Source organism: Schistocerca serialis, chromosome 10, assembly GCF_023864345.2.
Source record: "Schistocerca serialis cubense isolate TAMUIC-IGC-003099 chromosome 10, iqSchSeri2.2, whole genome shotgun sequence".
Lineage (NCBI taxonomy): Eukaryota > Metazoa > Arthropoda > Insecta > Orthoptera > Acrididae > Schistocerca > Schistocerca serialis.
This window is the reverse complement of record NC_064647.1, coordinates 117,433,049-117,450,808: the sequence shown is the minus strand read 5'-3', so window position 1 is coordinate 117,450,808 and position 17,760 is coordinate 117,433,049. Positions and strand designations below refer to the sequence as shown.

The 17,760-nt window shown below is 38.7% G+C and overlaps 1 protein-coding gene across 1 annotated transcript; it reads right to left on the bottom strand.

The window, feature by feature from the left end:
• Positions 1-5,144: 5,144 nt before the first annotated feature.
• Positions 5,145-17,362, bottom strand: LOC126424861 (uncharacterized). Its single transcript, XM_050087675.1, has 2 exons — positions 14,779-17,362; positions 5,145-9,786 (listed from the first exon to the last, which is right to left on the bottom strand). The coding sequence occupies exons 1-2, from the start codon at positions 15,930-15,932 to the stop codon at positions 6,495-6,497; spliced, it is 4,446 nt and encodes a 1,481-aa protein (XP_049943632.1). The 5' UTR covers positions 15,933-17,362; the 3' UTR covers positions 5,145-6,494.
• Positions 17,363-17,760: the final 398 nt, after the last annotated feature.

Genomic DNA, 17,760 nt, shown 5'->3' with positions numbered 1-17,760 from the left:
GAGCTTTGCATGTTTCTGAATAAGAGCTCTAGCGCAGTTTTGCTTGTAAGAGTCTCTGAATGCCGCCTGTTCAGCCAAATCAGAACTCCTGTCAGTGTCTGACATTACAACTCAAGTGCATCACTGCAAGCAGAGAGAAGTACTGGAAGTTAACCTAAAAAGTACCTTTAATATATGTGTGTGCATCTGCACAGTGAAGAAAAGAAATCATTATTATTTTAACAGAAAAATCTGAATTATTACAATGAACAGTTGCATTCGAAACACATTTTTGTCACCAAACAACTTGATGCAGACCTTAAGTGCTCCACACACAGGTGACAGATCACTTTTGATACCACCTGCAATGAGTCACTTGCTCTGAGACCAGCATATGAGAGCAGTTTCCCAAGCAATTTCTCATACTATCATGAATGCCACTGTGTTGAGGAATTCTGCTATGCAAAAGAAGTGCTATGTTAGCAGCAGTGGCAAGTGATCTCCATATTTCCACAATGCTTTAAAAAGCTAGAAATTGAAATGTAATAAACATGTTGATTGAAATGTTATTACTGGAAACTGTACATTACTTTACATCTGTCACTGATCCGAAATGGGTTGTGTACATCTTTTAGTGTGTCACTTTCATGTATTACAATCCGCAACCACGTTTACGGCATATGGGCCAGGGATATGCAGTAGACAACTGTGCAGCTAGCCAATCAGTGCTCCTCTGTTTCTGCATTCCGTATTGTGTACCCTTCCATTATATTTGACTGTTCTATGATGTTTTACGTACAAAAGAACTACGATTGATTTCTGTGGTATAATGGCTGAAATACCTAGGAGGCACCAAGTGCTTCACAAACAAGCAAGGGACCTTACTTTTAAAGTGTTGTCATTCTTCAAACATGAGGCAGATCCAGGCGAGCTGGTTTAAAACATGCCAAGGTGCATCTATGCACTGCAATGGCCTGTGGCATTATTGGTGCACTTTCAGCCGAGTTGACAATGCACAACTTCTTGTGAGATGTGTGGCCAGAGGCCATTAACACTATAGCCAACTATAGTCATCAATTTGTATTTCAATCATCTGCAATCTCAGTACATGTGTAGAAATGTTTTCAATAACTCCATAACTCTTGTTACAAATTGTATGGGTTATACTTAGACCATATGAGATGAAAAGGCCTTCAGTATAGTTGCAGAATAGGATTGCCCTATATACAGGGTGTCCCAAAAAGAATGACCCAATTTTAACTTGTAATAATATTGAGACAAATGTCACTAGGTAACTGAAACAGTGCTAGATGTAATTGGCTTGGTCTAGAGTTCAGAAAAACTCCACTGGATGTTGCTACGACTGCTGATCTGGAGCGTGCATCCAGTCTCACTCAATATGGCATCTACGCAACAGAAGGCGTATTGCGTTATTGAATTTAGTCATACTCAATCAGTGATCGCAGTTCAGTGGGTGTTTCATATTCAATTCCGTGCTAAATCACCATCACCAAAGAACATTTGACGGTGGTATAAACAGTTTGAAGAAACAGGGTGCCTCTGTAAAGCCAAAAGTCCTGGCCGGCCACAGATTCTGAACAAACAGTGGAACAAATCCGATGAGCATTTGAGCGGAGCCCCCGCAAGCCTACGCATCGTGCTAGCTGAGAACTTGCATTACCACGCATGGCAGTGTGGCGTGTATTACGGCATCGTTTAGCCCTCAAACCATACCTATTATAACTGTTACAAGCTCTTCAAGATACTGACAAAGTGAAACGAGTGGACTTTAGCAATGCTATTCTAGAGGACATGGAAGATGACACTTCTATGTCTATATTCAGTGATGAGGCAACTTTCCATATTAGCGGTAAGGTTCACTGTCATAATGTCCATACATGGAGGCTCAAAAATCCTCATGAAACAATTGAACACTAATGTGATTCAGCAAAAGTGAATGTTTTTTGTGCTGTTTCGCAAAGCAAGGTTTATGGACCATACTTTGAGGAAGAAACCGTAACAGGACAATCGTATCTTGCAATGCTACAGAACTGGTTATTCCCACAAGTTGACTCTGACAATTTCATCTATCAGCAAGATGGAGCACCACCGCACTGGCACAACATGTGCAGTTTCCTCAATGCCAAAGTGCCTCGACGTTGGATAGGGCGTACAAGACTACGAGACTCTTGGCCTCCTAGGCCCCCTGGCTTAATACCATGCGATTTCTTCCTGTGGGGATATGTTTTAAACAATGTGTTTACGATCCTCCCTTATCTCGTGACATTGATGAACTAAAAGCCAGAATATCAGCTGCTGTAGCTTCGGTGACAGAAGACACCTTACACTCAGTTTAGGATGAATTCGGCTATCGGCTAGATGTCGTCTGTGCGGCCAATGGAGGATATATTGAACATTTATGATGGATTTTTATAACTTCTGTCTTTTCTGAGTAATTTAGTATGCAATTTGTTGGTGTGAAGTCCTTCTTCCTAATAAATAATTCTATTTAAAATCAGGTCATTCTTTTTGGGACACACTGTATTTTAATTTAAACATTATGGTACACAAGTTAAAAACTTTGATAATCTCTTTAGCTGTTTCATAAATAGCTCAAAATCATTGCATGGAGCCCAGTATATTATGACTATCACTGAGAACTCTGAATTTTACTTCTAGAGCACAAGCTGCAAAAAGTTAATCACTACAAAATCTGAGGGTGTCTGTGGTATCAGTAGCTATGATGCCACAACATAGGTCCGCTCGGTTAGGTTGGCACTATGAGACACACCGACGACAGCACCCTCTAGCCGGTGCTGTCGAGGTCTACGAGCTCTGCAACTGCTTCTGCCCATTTCTCATCAGGTGCAGACAGCCAGGACACTTTGCTTCAACTTCGCACCTCATTCCAAGTTATGTATTCTTATTGCTTGAGTAAAGGGGATTTGAATTCATACAGCAGTACCGACATGTTTTACCTTTTCCTGATCCAACCCACGCGCCGCCTTCCAGGTGGGATACAAAAGTGTCAATGTTTTTCTATTCATATTCCTTCTCAACTTAACTCCAGCTTCAGTTTCAATTTTCAGAATTGTTCGTGGGCCCCCAGATAACTATAAATTCTAATGTAAAGTTTTTACCCAATATGGACAAAGCAAAATGAAATAAAACTACACATACACACTTAAGAACTAGACAAAGAAGGCACAGCCTGGCAACCATACTATCACACATCGTATGCAATTCATGAAATTGCATGGGAATCCCGAGTGATCAGTGATCGATCATTGCAGTTTGTCCACACACTTGCGATCAGTGGACAGTTTGCACAATCTGCCCACAGATTGCTGTGATCTGTTGTTTGTGTGTGGGGCCTCCTTACAGCCTGTTGAAGGTGGATCAGCCATCACTGCTGCCTGCTAGCCAACAGTTGTGTGCACCATCCAGCAAGCTTAGTCAAACTTGCTCTGTGTGACAATGGTTTAAGGTAAGACTGGCCAGACATTTCTTTCTCAAATTAAGTCCAGTTTTTAATACTAGCAGACTTCTTTTGGTGAGGAACGCTCTTTCTGCCTATAAAAGTCTACTGTTTACATCGTTCTTGCTTTGTTTGCCATGTGCTGATGATAAAAAGAAATCCATGCTAATGAGTTTTGACTCACTCCCGAATTGTGTTGGAATATTGTAATAGCAACTTAAAATAGGCTTATCATTTAGGAAGCCCTGAAAACACAGCTTTTGAAAGCTTGTTATGTTTTGTATGTGATACGTAAGAGTACAGTTGATCAGCAATGACTGTACATTGCGCACACTTTCATTCATTATTTTGGTTTGGATTAACCTACTGCGGAAATTATGCCACTAGCAAAAAAATGTCATTAGGTTATTGAAGGAGGTTATTGGCATTATTTGTATCTCAATGAAAATGTAATCATGCAGACTAGATTTCATGATGAGCATGACCAGTATTTGAATTTATGAATCTGACCTTTTTTGCAAATGACTATCTTTTAAACAGAACTGAGGAATTGAAACAAAATAAACATATAGCAGAAAAGTGCCTACATTATTCGCATGACCCAGCACAGAAGAGTTTTGTAACAGTAAGAAGTGTTGTGCACATCACAGTTTAATTATTCAAAAATCTAAATAGTGGTATAATAAAAGTTCATTTAAAAATAGTCTTGAGTAATTTCAGAGCACTGCTTTTACTCAGTGAATAATGCTGAAGTTTGAATGACACTCTTTATCATTTACACTTGCTCTTTATTAACTGAACTATTGGGAATTTGTGATATACGAGACAAACAAACTAAAGCATGCCATCCATGACTGAATCTACCGGTTCCCACACAACTGAACACTCATGCCATTTTCCAGCATATCGTTCAGTTTTGATGTACTTGTATTCTTCAGAGTTTTACTGATTTGCTTATGACCTTGGGCAATTCTTGTTGGAAAAGTTATGCAAAACACAGAAACATAGATTATGATATTGTTTGTGACTTTTCTTTTGTATAAATGAAAAATTTTACGGAAATACAATTTAACAAAATCTTTGAAAAGAATAATGAAATTTACTGTGTCTTTGTAACTTAATAGTCTAAGGAACACTCCACAAAATACAGTTATCAATAGCTAAGAAGAATCACAAAATTACCAAGCAATAGTCTTAGTGAAACATTAAAAATCTTCTGTTTTGTATCCTTAACATTTAATTTGTCTTTATGTGGAATTATGAAATGAATGGAGCATTGTACTACAGCTGCCAGCTGTGTGCCATATGCTGTCAGCTGATGATGAAGGTAATGATAATAATAATAATAATAATAATAATAATAATAAAACAGTTATGTCTGAAAATTCATGTGTACAATGCCAAACAAAACCTCAGTTTAAAATTAACAAACTCAATAGGCTACTTACAGCTCTCCTGACAATGCAAAATCTTCACATGAATTTAAAATTAATAGTTATGCCATAATAAATGAAATGCATGGAATAAATAAAACTAATGCAATTTACATTCCTAGTAATGAAGTCATAAAAAGTTGACTGTTTGGTTCAGACTTCATACAACTGTACTTTGAGAAGTTATGCAAAAGGGTACTGAAATATGAAGCCTGTTTATCTTTGTGTGTGGATACATCAAAAAATAAGTTAAATATGATTTCTTATAATTTATTACAAAAATACAAGAAAATTAACATTTTTCCTCAGGTACATTTTTTCTCAGGTACAGTTTATACAAATATAATTAATTTGAGATCACAATTTGATATTTTTCTGCAAAAAAATAGCAATATACAAATGCAAGATAGAGTTCTTAAATTAGCAAACACGTAAACAAACTAAGTAAATAGTACTGTGTGAAACATCCTTAAGGACAAACATAATGTATTTATTTTGGCAATATTTAATAGCAGTTAAAAGGAGCAGAAATATCAAATAATTAAAAAAATGAAATATAAATACCCAATAAACATATAATATAATGAACAGACATCTTACCAGAACTGTCTGGTAAACTACTTTAGTCTACAGAGCAGATCATTTACTTAATTTACTCTCTGAAGACTGCACCATGATGTGCAACAAGTTCAAACAGACAGACTTTTCGATCTGGGTCTATTGATAATCAGCAATAGAAATTTTTTTGGAAGTGTAGTGGTCATGGTAATAGCATTGTAACAGAATACATCACCAAGCTCTGGTGAAATGTGCAAACATGGGGTTTTAGTTCTACATGAAAGATGCATTACCACACAGCTGGAGGAAACATAACTGATGCAGACCTCACTCTAGCTAATTTTAAGTTTCAAGTAGATGACACAATGGATGTCAAACTTCATCAAGTGGTCATGCTGGCAGAATACAACTAAGAAAATAGTGCAAACTGTAGCAATGGTTCTGTGGCTAGGTTAACTTATTTCAGGTTTTGTAGCACACAAAATTCATGCTAGTTTCAATGCAGCCTGGCTGCTATTGTCACAGTAGTACTTTGAAACCAATGTTGATCCACTTGAAATCTAAACCAGAGAGTGCCCAGTCTGCTGACTGCCAGTAAGGGCCATGCAATCTATTCACATTGCACGCAATTAAAGGAAACATTTAGCCATAACTGGTCTAATTAAGAATTGTACTACAGGCTAACAAGGTGCCCACAGTTGAAAAATATGAAAAGGTGTTGGCACCAGCACAGACTTTTATAGATGGCAGTATGTAGTACAGTTGTGAGATATGCCATGCATTTGAAAATGACTTGTCAAATACCACAGAGAATTCAAACAAAGAGAGCCACTATCAGATGGAGGCTTCAGAACTGTACACTGTGAACGTGCACTGCATTTAACCAGTAATAACAATAACAAAACAAGTGTCTGGGCAGCACAGTTACAAAAATACACACTGGTTCAGCAAAAGGGGGAAAAAGGTAATTCCAATTCGTTAAAAGCACAGGAAAAAATATTTAAATAAAATAAAAAGATCTGAACTCTGAAGAAAATATAAAGGCTTCATTTATAAACTATTTTGGTTCCTCCATTATTATCATTGGTACTGAAGTGCTCACGGTCACGATGGCTCCACTCGTGGTAGAGCAATTCATATCTACGGGCGAAAGTGTCTCCACAAAAACGGCATTTGTGGGGTGGGAAGTGGACTCTCATGTGTTGACTTAGGTGGCGCGGGGACAGGAATGCCTTGTCACAGACATAACATGTGTACGGTCGCCGGTCATCTGTACCACACGAGTGCTGCTGCAGCTCTGACAACTGTGAAAAGTCTGCGAGGCACTTGCTGCAGTTATACTGCAAGATGGGAGTCATCGGTGGTGACATACATTCTTTACTGCCGGTGCACCCAGAGTGGTGGCGAGAGCGCTGCAACTCCACAGATGATAAATTAATTTTTTCACACACATGTCGGCGGACATGGCTACGCAGTGAGTTTCTGGAAGCAAATTTGTCACCGCAATCGTCACAGTGGAATCGGGCTAGCTCGGGGTCGAGTGCCGCTTTCCTGCAATCCTCCCGCTTGTGCTGTGCCGAGTGCCTCTGCAGTGCCGTCTTCCAGCGGAAAATTTTGCCACAATCGGGGCAGATGAGCAGGGAGAGCTCCTTTTGGATAATGGGAAAGGATCCTGCAATCTCTTCTCTCATCATATTTTCTTTTTGCTGCACTTTCCGCTTTTGTTCGAGAGCTTTCTTTGTCTCTTCCCTCAAGTGCTGCCTAATGTGTGTTCTTAGTTGGTCCTTTAGTTTGAAATAGTCCCCACAGTAGCCACACTCAAAGCGGATCTTCTCCCGGTGAAGCTGTCGGTGCCTGACCAAGAAGGCCTGTCGCTTAAATGTCTTGCCACACACCCTGCACGTGTGCTGCCGCCCCTTCGTCCTGTGTTCTCCCTCGTGCTGCAGAAGCAGCTTTGCCTGATCGAACACTTTTCCACAAGCCTTGCACCTCGATTTCTCCACTCGCTCCTCCTTGTCCTGTTCCATGTGCTTTTCCACATGCCTAAGTAAACATATCCTCTGAAGAAATTTCTGGCCACATCCTTCACATTTATAGCGGCACTTCTCTAGAGGTGAACAGGACAGATGCTGCTCGTGAGTAGTGAGCTGCGACTCCCTCCCAAAGCGGCGTCCACACATTAAGCAATGGTAGGGCAGGGTGTGTGAGCCTATGTGCTCAGTTAGCTTTGAAACCCTGTCAAATAGCTTACCACAGTATGTACAAGATAATTCTGCTCCATTTCCTCCTTTAGACATTTTATTTACAGAACAGCCACCTTTAGAGTACATCTGAACCGTTACGACTCCTTCATCACACAATGTCCCTCTGCGTCTTTTGGACGGGCGAGTTGACAATTCAGTACCAGAGCTCTCATCACTTCTGCTATCGATTGATGAACGTTTTCTTGGCAAAATCGATACTGGGCTGACTCTGGGAGCATCGTGTTCCTTTTTTGGCAGATTACAAGTGACATGTTTTGAGATTTCTCCTGCAAAATGCTCGTCCTGTATACCAGGGAAATACGTAATAGTATTTTGCAACCAGGCCTCGACGGGTTCAGAGACACGTTTTCTCCTCCTCTTGCTAGTATACTGTGCTACTGGGTCTAGATTATCAAATCTGAGTGTTGTCAGATTACTTTGGATTGGTTTATTTTCTGCAGAAGATAATCTTGACAATTCTTCTGACGGCTTCATTTGTAAACAAGTTTCACCAACTGATGTTTTGTGAATGTCTAACATCTTTTTCCTAGTCCTACATAAAATTTTCTCAGCAACAGTGTCATTTTTACGGAAAGATTTCTTTCTCTTTGACCGAGGCACTACCATCAGACTGCTCAGAGATATGTTATTACCTTTTGCTTTCGTGTCATAGCAGCTAGGTTCGTGCAGTTTACTGATGACCGTAAGTTCCTGCACTGAGTTCAAATTGGTGTTGCATTTGCAGTCCAAGTGCATAGCCTCGGAACACTGTGGATGTGTTTGTGCTGCCGTGTTACTGCAACTGTTTGTGTCGACTAATAGTGCTCCCGATCCTTTGACAATTTTCTGCTCTAAATTATTAGAAGACCCAATATCAGACATACTCACCAAATCATCCAAAAATTGCAGGGATGGCTCATTTACAGACAAACTGCTCCCATCTGCACACTCAGAATTTGACTGTGACCCACTGTACGACTGGTCACTGCCCAAGGTGTGAAGCTCAGTTTCTGTACTCTCATTGTTATCACAGTTTCTTACCGAGACAGTCATTGAGCAGCTTGTTCTTGTCACACAACTGACAGGCTCGCCTGTTTGTGGGCATTCTACTATAGGATATGTGTGGTCATTGAGCTGGTTGAAGGGAACACTTTCACCTTCACCTCCACTGCTACCTCTCTGTTGGCTCTGGTTTCCTACTGGATATTGGTGAATGTTCTGAGGGACCCAAGAGGCATTTGGTACAACAGTAACAACAGAGGACAATGACTCAGAACTGCTGTCATCATCATCATCATCATCATCATCATCGTCACTGCTCGGAGGCAGCGTACCATGAGTAACACTGTGTGTAAACTCTAAAACTTCTGTTTTCTTGGCCTCAGTATCTTTTTGTGGGGCCTTCCTAATACATCCAGTGTCCTCTAAAGATACATGTTCTGGTGAAATTGGTCGAAACTGAGAATCTGCTGCTAAGACAACTTTATCTCTGAACTTTTGTTGAAACTTTGTATGCTCTACACTTCTGTTTATGGGTTGATCAGTTTCAGTGATTTTTGGTAATGTGGTATCAGCTGGGAGCAATGTAGCTGAACACTTATCTCTATCTTTCCTGTTACTATTAGGTATATGAACATCCAAGAGTTCACATAATCTCTCAATGGCTTCCTTTTCTTTACATTCAGCTTCTTTTTGAAAAATATTCTCATACATCTCATGGTTCCCTTTAGCGGTTTTTGGGAACTCTGCATGTGTGAGAATACCACAATGTTCATCTAATACATTATAGAATTTGTCAGTCAAGCTTGCAGTTTGAGTTGGGAGACCTGCAGCATCATCACCTTCACAGAAACCGTAGTCTGGGGACAGTATACCATTTGGGTTGCACCTATCATGTAATTTCGAGAATGTCTCATCGGCACTGCTTTGAATCTTGTCATTGGCATGACACTTAGACATCTGGAGCTCTGATCTATGTGGTGGAAGAAATTCTTGTTCAGAAGTACATGTGGCTTCCAATGCTGGCACTGCCCACATTTCACCAGTAGTGGCAACACTAAATTCTTCATTTTGTTCTGGAAGCATCACAGATGACCTGAAACAATAACTCCAGTAAATAATTTGTAGAAACATCGCATTCAGTGCTAATTCACCATCTGAGTATAACATACCCAAAATTAGTGAAATTTTTAATTCTTAGAAAGTAATGCCAGACAGCTGGGCATGTGTTCTGAACCTTCAGGGAAGTAACTCTGTGGAGAGATACTGGTTTGCAGTACAACACACTAGATGTTTTGTATGAAGAGTATATTTATAAATACAGATAATAACTGGCTGTCTGAATATAATAATTAAACTTCACCAAAGGAAGCACAAAAAATAACAACAACAGGATAGTGCAGAGTTAACTGAAGTCACTGTTTGAATGACTGCCATACTGATTCAGGACATCTGAAGTTTACAGTATCTATCTTTGACTTATTTGCCACAGTACTGTTCCAATGAGGATAGTTGAGCATTGAGCTTCAGCAACTGACAACTGTTTTAAGATACAGTTCTGTTCAGAATTTTATATGTAAAAGTTTTATCAAAAATTTCTTTGGCATCTCTTTAAAGCCTTGCGATACAATTTTAGTTGTTTTCTGAGTGAGCACAATTTCCTGGATGTCACTGTTTCTATAAATTTATTTCAAAATGTAGCATGTTACCCGTAAGAACTCAAGTACATCCACTGTCTAAAATATTATTCTTTATGTAAATGCATCTATTAAGGTCTGATAAAAGTGACTTGAAGCCTGTTTTATGGTCAAACTGGAAACAATAAAGGCACTTGCTACCTTGTGACAAAATACCACACTGTAAAGATTGGTACTACCAAGTCCAATGGATAACTAAGTGAAACACTCTCAATCAAAATGCATTTGGATTCTCATTATCTTTACAGTGGCCACAGAAATTAGTGCTGATTGAGAGAAACCATTTTTCTGATAAACAAATGCTTATGACAAAGCATTCTGAATAAGTAAAAAAACAGAACTACTGCACAGCAAAATCACAAATAAGAAAACACAGTTATACAGAATTTTTAGGACAAACAACAAGTGATTTCAAAAGTATACACTACAGGTTAAAAAAAATTACCATCTGCTGCAGTTTATTCCTTTGGTACCTAGAATACAGTTTTCACCTAATATTTGGGTGATATTTAACAAACGTAAGAAGAAAGAAATGCTAAAACCTAAGACTGAAGCTTTGTATGCTAGGAAGATAATGCTGCATTTCAGTAAGAGGGCAGTCACAAACCAGTGACAATCCATATTGTGAAAAATACTGTAAATTCCCCAACTAAGGGTAAAATCGATTTGGGAGACTTTTATACAACAAGTAAAACTTCTTAATAAGTTACAACAGTCAAGGAAATTCATGTTGCAATAAAGGGAAAAAAATTCACTTCTTGAAAATATCTGCCTTGTGTATTCAAATTGCAAGTTTCTCCGTACTCACAGTTACGTAAGGATCAAACTCCAAATCATATCTGTTATGTAGCTTAGTCCAGAGAAACAGTTTCACATTAACAAACTACAAAATTTTGATACATTTATTTTGAAACTAACTAAAAACTAAATAATTCAAGCACAGTGCCATTTGAGTGCTATTCATTTAACTTTCTCAATGGAATGAGAATTAAAATTAAGAAAAATAATATGAAGTGTCCTTGAACATTCACACTACAGACTGCTAGTCTCTATGCCCTCATACATCGTTTAGCCACCCAAGTGGCAATATGTAACACTATTGTGCTCATGCATTATCACAGGGTAACTTGTACGGCAACTGTGCACCACTGTATGACACAATTGTTAGGTGCCATAGGTGCTTCGAATGACCAAAGAAGTCTGAGTGTTGAAGAATGAAGTAACAGACTTTCTTCTCTCTGTGAAGAATCATGAATCTCAAGAGAAACGGAAGCTGTGGTGCTAAAAGACCACTGCATCACAACTGACACAACAGTGCAAAAACTAGAAAGTCGTCATCAGATCAGCTTTCAACATCTTGCACGCCATTTTGAACATGACAAATGTCACCATTCACTGGGTTTCACAAATACTCAGAACCTTTCAAACCTCCTGAACTAAGGTAGCAGCAGAAAAATTTCAGTGGTAATCTGGATGAAGTATTTAAACACACAATCACTGAACAAGTGCTGGGTACACTGCTATCACTCAGAGGCAAACAAACAAAGCAAGCAGTGCAAACATGTAGATTCACCAACAGAAAAAGCAAAGACTTAGCTATCATTGGGCAAGGTGATGGTGAATAGTCTTTTTTTTTTTTCCTCCACATCCATGGTGTAGTGCTAATTGAGGGAAGGGCGAGGTGAGATTTTACAACAGGTACTAGTGACGACTGAGATCAGGAGATGTAATTGCGTAAGAGGATGATTATTTTTTTTAAAAGTGTTGATCTGGCATGCCTGAGAAAGTACATTACTGTCACAGTTTCCATCTGAATTTGTGTTTGTTTATATATTCTGACTTAGACACAGATCACACTCATTTGGTGTTTGAATTAGCAGCAGTATTTACATCTAAGTGGATTTCTGCATTTGCCATTTTTATGCATCGCTCACATGCACATCTTCTGCTTTTTTAAATAGAATACACTTTTAATTTCATGAACTGCTGTATATACTGATATATAGTACGCTTACAGCAGCCTGACAATGAGTGATACTCAAAATTCAGTCACAATAAATAAAAAATCTATGTAAATCACACAGCAAATGCAGGCAGATTTATTTATGGTGACAATCTTTATAGTGAGTAGTTATTAATTCAGTGACCAATAGGCAATAAAAATGGGTATTAACAATTCCACTCATACTGCCACAAGCCAGTACCCAACAACACACTATGAAAGTAAAACATTTAAGTTCTGCATGCTCAATCTGAAGATGAACTTGAAAAGCCTCAAAAACTAATTTATGAAAATAAACAAATATTTCGTAAGTAACTGGTCACAATTATATATACTTATATTCAAGTAATACACAGACACATGTTCTACACTACCCACAAGGAATAAGCTCAGAAAATAACAATGTTTGGGAGCCTAAGCCAAAATGACAATGTTTAATAATTACAGTCCCTGGCCAAATTCTTAGACACAATGCACATTTTTAATGTTTTTTGTGATAATTATATGTTGAGTACTATATCTAATGTGATTACTCAGAAAATTTATGAGTTATTCCGGGCACTTGTTACATTGTTGAATTTTGTTACTATTGTTGCTACGTGACACTGGATTGTTGACTTATTGTAGGTATCAATGTGCAGAGTAGAGCATACAGGAAAGGACCTGGTCAGTGGCGTTCTCACATGTAACTGGTGTAATATTTTGTTCGTTTTGATTATCAGCCAGATGTTACAAATTGTGTCTTTTAAAAATGGGTAAAAGAGGGGACATTTCATCACGTAAAAAAGATGAGGTCAAAGCCCTCGTTAAAATGAAAATGTATTCCAATCGGAAAATTTCATGAAGGTTGGAAATATCTGAAGCTAGTGCGAGGAGCATAAAGAAGAAAATTGATTCAGGTGAAGAATTGAGCCCCAGAAGCAAGAATAAAAGTGGAAGAAAACCAATTTTCACACCAAGGTCAGAAAGATTTCTCAAAAGACTTTGCCAAGAAAACAGATTTGCAACAATAAAACAGATTTGCAACAATAAAACAGATAAAATCTCAACTGGAAGAGGCTAAGGTGAATGCATCTGAATGCACTGTTTGCAGAAAGTTGAAAGATTTTGATTTCAAGGCCTGTAGACCTGCTAGAAAACCAAAGTTAACAGCCACAATGAAAACAAAGCATCTGAAGTGTGCTAAACAGTGGTGTGATAAGGATGTAGACTTCTGGAAATCCGTAATTTAACTTTAAAATTATTGTTTATGATATTATATAACCTGTGTAACATTTATTCATGGTATATTAATAATGTTTCTTGATTTTTACAGGTATGCTTCAGCAATGAAAGCAAGTTTGAAATTTTAACTAACAAATCTCAACATTTGCACCGTCGAACAGGACAAAAATTTCATCCCTACTGCATTATTCAGACCATGAGACAACTAAGGTGATGATTTGGTCTGTCATCTGTGGTAAGGGTGATTAAGGGCATAATGAGGCAAGACCAGTACAAGGAAGTCCTGCAAAAACAGTTAACACAAAAACATTTTTTTTATGCAGGTTGCCGGCTGGAGTGGCCAAGCGGTTCTAGGCGCTACAGACTGGAACCGCGTGACCGCTACGGTCGCAGGTTCGAATCCTGCCTTGGGCACGGATGTGTGTGATGTCCTTAGGTTGGTTAGGTTTCAGTAGTTCTAAGGTCTAGGGGACTTATGACCTCAGCAGTTGAGTCCCATAGTGCTCAGAGCCATTTTTTTTAATGCAGGTTGGAGGTCCCTGTCACACAAACCGGTCAGTTAAATCCTTTCTGAAGGAACAAAATATCCCTCTGTTAGACTGGCCAGGTAATAGTCTCGACATGAATCATGTAGAAAATGTATGGGAACTAATGAAGAGGGAGGTGGCAAAAGATGTCATCACAACAAAAACACAGCTCTTAGAGAAGATCATCCATATGTGGCATCATCATCCACAAATGCAGGACACAGTACGGTCCTGCATCAACAGCATGCCACATCGCATTACGGCTCTCACAGCTGCAAAAGGTGGCTCACCGAGATATTAAAACCAATGTTTCACTTTCATAATATTTTAATTTTTGTTGTAATTGTTGAAATACAATATTTTCAACAAATACTACATTTTATTTATTTCTTTAGTTATGAAGTAGACTACACATAATCATTTTGTCACAATTTGTGTATAAAAAAAAACATTTCATTTGACATAAATCAAAATTTAAAAATTGTAGTGCATCTAATAAATTGGTCAGGGACTGTATATGAAGCCTGTCGACCCACCTCACAAATAAAAATGTTATGAGTCTTGAAAAGACACTAAACTGTATGAGTAAAATATTACAACTAGGAGCAGATAGAAATAACTTTGGAAAAGGTACTAACCTGTCACTGAATGGTTGCAGTTCTGAAGACAGCAGGAAAATGCTGTCACCAGTAATGTGTTCATCACTGTATGATTTTCTCTGAGTGACTCCGTTGTCCCAGTTCCAAACCCGACTCTCTGCTGTTTCACTCTGGACATCACATACATTACTACACACAGGAGAGAATAACAGGAAACCACAGTCCACAGGTTTTTGCTCCTTCTCTTCATTCTGCACATCTGTCACATCATTTCCCTGTACTCTAATGGTGTTTCCATCCACAGCTATGATTTGGGATGAGGTGCCATTGTTTTTCTCTGTAGACAGCAATTCTTTCCTTTTTGGTAATGATATTAATGTTTCATGGAGGAGGTCTGTCTGAGTCTTAGTTAAATATGTACACAATGTAACAGTCAAGGCATTCAGCCTCTGGCTGGTTTTCAAAGACCACTGAAGTAAGTATTCTGCCACATTCACACTGAGTTTTGCAGCAGAGCTTCCACCCCACATCCAAATTTTACAGTCTGTAGGGATACCAGCAGTTCCCAATGGCTTGCCAACTAGAGAAAATGGCACACACATCATGCTAGTACCACAAACTGGCCACACAGACTGCTGCAAAATATTTTGCTCATAGACAGGCTGCATCCTGACTGTTGTCTGCAATTCTTTGAAAAGTGACAAAGCAGACAGACAATTGTTTTCTGGACACTTCTCATCCACCCATCTAAACTCCATTTTGGGAGGAGAAATATGCGAGGTATATGTAGAGGCACAGCCAGAAATATCGGTGAGACAAACACGTTTAACTAGAGGCCCAGAATTATTTCCACCGACTTCATGGTCCCATGTCTTCACCCTTTTGCTCCCTTCATTCTGCTCATTTAGTTCAATATTTTTACCAGACTGTGTTGCTTCATACAGAGTTAACTTTTTAATCCCAAAGGAGCTTCGTTGCAAGTCAGGTACTTTATCTTTTGCAATAAAAACCTCTCTGTTCATCTTCAGCCATATTTTCATACCATGTGCTTCATCACAAGGGTCACTGTTCCCACTGTAGCTCACGGCCCCTTTTCTGTCACACTGCAACAACAGATCCTTTCCATGTGAAATTTCTGTTTTCACACACTTTGCCTGTTCCTGAATTAGCACTGCTGAATTTGTGCAGTACATTCTTTCATTGGTGAGGATGTGAGGCACTGCACTACCCTCCACCTTACGTGTCTTATAGGATAATCGTTCTACTTTCTCTGGTGGGCACACGAGCAGTTCTTCAATCTTTGAGCTTGTTGCAGGTTCTTCTAGTTTACTCTTGTCTACTTCATCCAGAAACTTTAATTCTTCATTCCAGTCTATCTTTTCAGCATTCACTAGATATCTAGACTGTTCTTTGTCTTCACAGAACTTCTGAAAGCCGAAGTTCAAGTAACCTGGCTCTCTATCTGTAGCTTCAGACTTGTGAGTATTGGAATCGACTGCTGTTTCCCCTCCTTCCAGAATGCTTCCCTGCTCCTCTCCATCCTCAGATGGCCCACTGTTATCTCCCTCATTTTGACTGTCTACAGATGTGAACTTTTTGTTCTTAATGCAAAATTTATGGTCTCCCTTTCCTTCCTGTCTGTATTTCTGTGGTTTTTGGTACGATGACAGCAACTTCTTTTGAAGTCCGCATAATTCACCGGCACTGTTGCTGACAACCAGCTGAAGCTCCTGAGACCTGCAACATACGACGGTCCTATCCTTCCATTAATAGCAAATCAATTGTATCAGTTTGCTTGTCAAAAGTCAGAGAACTATACAGTAAAGCTTTCACCTTAATACATAACTGAATAATTCTGAAAATAGCATATTTATAGAGCCGACACACCTCGCGAGCACTTCACATGCATTTAGTGGTAATTATCATTTTATGCTTAAAATGAATAAAGCATACTCAAAAATGGATCACATTGGTGTTCCCTAAGCAGTCTCCTTTATAAGTGAGCTACACTTCCCTAAAATTCTCACAAAAAAAACGAAGTTGACCATTTTTCCAGAATATTTGCTTCACACTATCCTTAGCCAAAAATTATACTCCGCTGAAGATAAATATCGGAACAGTATCTCTTCAGATGAGTGACAGAAATGTGAAGTACAGTAATGGATTGTATTCAGCTTGCACAGAACACACCATCAAACCTGACAACATAATCAATTGCAAGAATCTGCACTGCAGATGTCACTTCAGATTAACCTTTAATGAAAATGCGAAATGTTTCACACTAAATTCTTTTGGAAACAACATAATACAACAGGTTATTAAGAAATACGGTACTACACCAATTTATTGGGTCTGCATTTTGTTACTTATAACTTGCAAATCATTTACATTAAGTACTTTTCTTATGTGTGTGTCCCATCTCTGTCCTCCAACAAAGTAAGCAACTTCACAATGTTTGCAGATGACTCGTGCATTGTGACAGACAGTAAAACATTCAATGTCAATCAACTAGGGTGCAGGTATTCTTAAGTGGTGTACAGTAAATTCTCTGCCAAAAAAACAATAGCGAAACCAATTATACTCAATTTCATTCTGACCACAAAAGCCTACAGAAGATTAATACTGTTCATGGAGCCAGCAGAAACACAGGGTATTCTGTTCGAAATTCTTAGGCATCCATATAGTAATATGGCCTAACTAGAAACAACACATACTACAAATCTTGGAAAGGCTTAGCAACATTTGATATCCAGACAATCTCCATTAGAAGCTACTTCCATTCATTGATGTGTTATGGAATCATTATCACTACCACCAAAACAAGTCTTGACCATTCAGAAGTAGGTTGTCAGAGTTGTGTGTGGAGTCCTCCCAAGAACCTCTTGTCATAATATTTTAGCTATTAGAGATATTAACCGCTGCCTCACAATACAGGTATCTCTCTTCAGCCATGACACCAAGCTTCAAAATCCTTCTCAATATGAAACGAATGTGTGTCCCTATGAGCTGCATACATATGTG